This window comes from Sinocyclocheilus rhinocerous, unplaced genomic scaffold (assembly GCF_001515625.1).
Source record: "Sinocyclocheilus rhinocerous isolate Xijiao unplaced genomic scaffold, SAMN03320098_v1.1 scaffold1230, whole genome shotgun sequence".
Classification (NCBI taxonomy): domain Eukaryota; kingdom Metazoa; phylum Chordata; class Actinopteri; order Cypriniformes; family Cyprinidae; genus Sinocyclocheilus; species Sinocyclocheilus rhinocerous.
Genome location: NW_015652275.1, coordinates 219,864 through 225,415, shown reverse-complemented (window position 1 = coordinate 225,415; position 5,552 = coordinate 219,864). Strand labels below are relative to the sequence as shown.

The following is a 5,552-nucleotide window of genomic DNA, read 5'->3' as shown; positions in this document are numbered from 1 at the left end:
CTGAACTATATACCAGACTATATAACAGACTATATACTGAACTATGTAACAGACTATATACTGGTCTATATACTGAACCATATAACAGACTATACACTGATCTATATACCAGACAATATACTGAAATATATACCAGCCTATATAACAGACTATATACTGAACTATATACCACACTATATAACAGACTATATAATAAACTATATGCAAGACTGTATACCGGACTGTATACCAGACTATATACTGAACTATATACCACACTATATAACAGACTATACACTGATCTATATACCAGACTATATAACAGACTATATAACAGACTATATACTGAAATATATACCAGCCTATATAACAGACTATACACTTATCTATATACCGGACTATATAACAGACTATATACTGAACTATATACTGGACTATATAACAGACTATATACTGAACTGTATACTAAACTCTATTGGACTAAAAGAATGCATACCAGACTAAACCTGACTATATACCAGATTAAAACCTGACTATATACTAAACTAAAAACACAACTACATACCAGACTATATAACTGCCTGTATTCTAGACCTGACTATATACTGGAATATATACCAAACTAAAAGTCAGACTATATATCAATATATATATATAACAGACTATATACTCAACTATAAACCAAACTGTATGCTGGACTAAAAATCCAGCTATATACCAGACTGTGTACCAAATTAAAACCTATATACCAGATATCAGACTATACACCGCCTTATATTCTAGACTATGTACTCAAATATATACCAACTATATCAACTATATACAACTACTTACTGGACTGTATACCAGAGTATATACCCAACTATATGCCAGACTATACTGTATACCAGACTACAAATATGACTATATACTCAACTATATACCGGACAATATACCGGATTGGCTCACATGTCTGTGAGCTGTGAGAAAAGAAAATGTACTTCACAGCAATTTCTGCATCTAGAAATAGTTCATAGTGTTTAGGGTTAATACTTGGAAGGTGTGTGGGCAGGGCCGTTTCTAGGCATAGGCGAGCTAGGCGGTCGCCTAGGGCGCCACCAGCTGAAGGGGCGCCAATGAGCGCACGTACTGGCACTTTTAGCAGGGTTGTGATAAAGAGTGCCATGGTCACCCTGAAATATGACTGCCGCCCCCACTGGATCCCCCAACATTATTGGGCTAGAGTACTCGGCCCTGTGTGTGGGTGTGTGTGCGTGTGTGTACAAGATCATTTGGAAACTGGTTCACGTATCCTGTCTCAAGACACCCTGCCGAACCCTCTCTGTCATCAAACACACACCATCTGCCCCGTCTGTGTAAGTGTGTGAACAAACTACAACACACACTTTCCTTTCAGACAACAAACGGCATCAGAGACTCTCAGTTTTAACGTTCTTTTTAGTATGTCAGATGTAAAATGCTGATGAGCCCAGCACTCTATAGAAATGCTCACTTGAATGTTCACGCATGTTCACTACAGGACTTGCATGAAAGCAGTTCATGTATGTTATGACTGTATGCCAGACTGTATTCTAGACTACATGCTGGACTGTATACCAGACTATATACTGCATTATATACAAGGGCCATAACCACCATACATTGAGGGGACAAGTCCCCCCCCAATAATTAAAAATGGCCAATCTGCGCTGCACAATCTCTGTGTGCGATGGACGTGTGTGTGTGTGTGTGTGTGCATCAATGAAAGCACCACATCATTATAGAACAGTGATTAAACTCACTTGGAACTACCTGTGCATTAAAGTGCCCCTATTATGCTATTTGAAATGTTTATAATTTGGTATAGGGAGATTTCCCCACCAACAGGTTTACATGCATGCAAGGTCAAAAACCACTTTCATTTTCTTATAACATGCGTGTAAAGTTACCTTATTTCTCAACGACTCTAACGATTTGTTCGAAGATTCCTCTTTCCGAACCCCTCCTTTGCATAATGTTACTCTGCTCTGATTGGTCCAATGACCCAGTCTGTTGTGATTGGTCTACTGCGTACAGCGCATGTCTGAAACAGAACGCCCATCACCAGTACTGGAATACGGCTTATCAATAATACATCCTATTATAATAATAATAGTGCTCCACTCTGTTCTAATAAGAAAGAATCAGAGGGGGAAAAGATGTTTTACACTTACTTAGTAAAGACCCAAACAATAATGGTATATGCGTTAGCCGAACACAGATGTAGAGTACTGATAAAGAACTGCAGTTTGTAAACCAACGTATTGCTCCATCCTTTATCATCATGACTGCAAGTAATAAGAACGACAGACATTCTGTATTAATCGATACATTTCTACACAATAGCAGGCCCACAGCTGAGTCAGCCGGAGACCTACAGCTGCACTGAGTGTTTACACAACACACAAAACTACATATTTTGCACGCTCGACAGAACATTAAAGCAACAATTATTAATATCATACTTACAGGTTGTGATTCGGAGGAGCAAACTGTTCCAAACAAACTGGGCACTGACCCATCTTTCAAAGACAGGCTTACGAATCCCGCGTTGAACTCGTGGAGAAGCAGTCATCAGTGAAATGACGAGAACACTGCTAAAAGTTGTGATTATACTGCTGTGGTCTCTTAGTAAAGATTTTAACCACTGATTCTTCACAGCCTCATTTTGGAAGTGACAATAAACCGAATTCACTTTCACAGCGCAGAGCACAGCGTCTTCTCGACATTCCGTTATCCACACGAACCAGCTACAGCTTTTAAGGGTTGTTTTCTCGGGATGTCCTCGCAGAACCTATTATTATGCATTATGCAAATGTTACAATTTGTGACGTCTGAACTTCACGGAAATGGGATTTGAATTTAAAACGACTCGTTTCAGCAATTCAGACTTGACTCTTTCTTTTTTAGAGACGCACTTTCAGCTTTACAACTTTGCAGACTGTTTACATTCACATACAGCTACATTACACACTGCATGAAAGGTCATTTTCAAAAATCCATAATAATAGGGGCACTTTAAACGGTTTTAACCCTAAAAATGGCAAGACCATAAAGAGGCATCAGAAAATTTATTTATTGCTATTTTCCATCTTATTGGGACACAAATAATATAACTTGATCATTTTTTTTTCAAAACATGACTTTTAATTTTGATTTTAATGTTTGTATCCCACAGGATACGTTGCCAGTTTTAGGGTTAATGCACACCTGTATATGTATGTATGTGTGTGTCTGTGTGTATGTACTGTAAGTTTGTCCCCTCCAATGTTCAAGACATGGTTACAGCCTTGTTATATACTATATATACTGGACTATAGTGTGTGTGTGTGTGTGTGTGTGTGTGTGTGTGTGTGTGTGAACCATCCATTACACACACACACAGGACAGCGTGATTGGCAGCTCTCGATCAGTCGGCGCCCTCTGCAGTGCAGCGAGAGAACTGCATGTGTGTGTTATCTAGTGCTGATTTGTGTGTGTTTGTGTTTCAGTATATAACGGCTCCGGCTCCTGTGGCCCCTATGCAAGGAACATTCATCCATCAGTTAACACCGGGCCCTCCGTCAGCACTTCCTGTAGAGGTAAGTCATGCATATTTCATGAGTTTTATAAATACTAGGGCTGCACAATTTAGGCAAAAGAAAATTGTATGTCAATATGATGATGATAATAATAAGTGTAGTAACAGAAGTTCCTCTCCAGACGGTGGCTCCCTCTTCACAGGACGTCCATTTAACACAGCAACAGATCGCCATGGAAACCAGTGACTATATTCAACCCTGCTCCTACCAGATCAAGTGCGCACTACGTCCTGTGCACTGCACCCTACATACTTCACATCTACCTACAGTCAACTTCACAAACAAGGACAAAACCAACTCATTCCATTCACCTCACAACCTGATGACTTTATAGTAGGCCTTAAATAAATAGTATATATTTATCAATTAATTCATTAATTTAATCCACCATTCGACCTGAAGACCTTACATCCTTTTTATTTGTATTTATTTATTTATTTATTTTTATTTGTCAAAACTAAAATAAAATTAACAGTTGTTAATGACGAGTTAATGCATTGGTAATCATTAATATAGGTTTAAAAATATACTGCTAAATTATTTTATTTTATATTTATATTTTATATATTTTTTATATTTAATGTGGAAATTAACACTAATATTATATATTAGTAAAATAAATACTATATTATATATTAACAAATTAATTTAATGCACTTTACAACCTGATGACCTTTCTGGCCTTTTATATTTTTTAATAGTCAGAACAGAAATAAAATCGTTAGCATTAGCTAATGAGTCATTTAATGCATTTGGAATCTAGGTATAAAAATATACTATTAAATTAATTAAAGATAGTAACTTGAAATGTGACAAATGTTACTATTGTAACATTATATAGAAATTAACATTAATAATATAGATTAATAAATGCTATATTACATTAATTAATGAATTTAATGATGACCTTACAGGCCTTATATATATATATATATATATGTGTGTGTGTGTGTGTGTGTGTGTGTGTGTGTGTGTGTGAGTGAGTGTGTGTTTGTGTGTGTGTGTGTGTGTGTCAATAAATGCTGTAAACATATTGTTTTTTAATGCATTCATATGAATGTTGTAATATATTTTATTAATATATTAATAAATGCTGCAAACGTATTGTTCATTGTTAGTTCACAATACCTGTTCATAATACCTAATGCAAAACTAACGGATACAAGCATTATTGTTTCATTTAGTTAATTTAGTTTACAAACGCTCATGTTTTTTGGGGGGGTTTTTTTGCATTTGCATTTGCATGTACAGTTTCGTTTGAGCACTGTAGATGCATTTCTATCTCGGTGTGATGGATGATGATTTTGTGTGTTGTTCTCAGATAGCATCCTGAAGAGGTGAATGTACGTCAGCGTTGCCTTCTGATGGAGATCAGACGCTCTGCACTGAAAATACAGACACATGATGAACATCCAGGTGACCTCAGCACCAAAAACACTGACTTGACTTATTTCCCAGCTGGACTGAAGGACCCCGCAGGGCCGCTTCATGAGATCATGAGCTTTATTTCACGATTTTTTATGTCTGCTGGACTGAATCTTCTTCAGAGAGTTCATAAATATGAAAACACTGCGTGGATATATAAATGATTAGAAGAACACAGATGATCTTCCTCAGATATTAAGATATCGAATTCTGTTGATTTTCTTCTGTCAAATGTTGGTTTTATAGGAATTTACACAAATCTCAGTTGCCTTAATTTTGAATACATCTGAATTTTGTTTAATATCTGGTATCATGTGTAAATCATGACGGGACTGAATCCTGACTTCACCTTTTCTTCACTTGAAGAATAATAATTATAATTTTCCTGAATGGATTGCATTTTACAGAACATTAATTTTCACAAAGAGGGAAAAACAGTACAGCAGTTTGCTGCAAATGATAAACATGCTTTTTTATTTTTAATTGTTTTTATATATACATTTTGATTTGTTTACACATTAGATTTGCTGTTGTTAATTTTAAAATGAA

The 5,552-nt window shown here is 36.2% G+C and overlaps 1 protein-coding gene across 1 annotated transcript in view; it reads left to right on the top strand.

Annotated features, from left to right (window-relative positions):
* LOC107714282 (RNA-binding motif, single-stranded-interacting protein 3-like) overlaps window positions 1-5,148 on the top strand; it is a 29,929-nt gene extending 24,781 nt beyond the window's left edge. Inside the window, exons 12-14 of the mRNA XM_016520097.1 lie at window positions 3,489-3,578; window positions 3,700-3,794; window positions 4,900-5,148. Of these exons, the coding sequence (XP_016375583.1) occupies window positions 3,489-3,578; window positions 3,700-3,794; window positions 4,900-4,903 (189 nt within the window). The 3' untranslated portion in view covers window positions 4,904-5,148. The remainder of the gene's footprint in view (window positions 1-3,488; window positions 3,579-3,699; window positions 3,795-4,899) is intronic.
* Window positions 5,149-5,552: the final 404 nt, after the last annotated feature.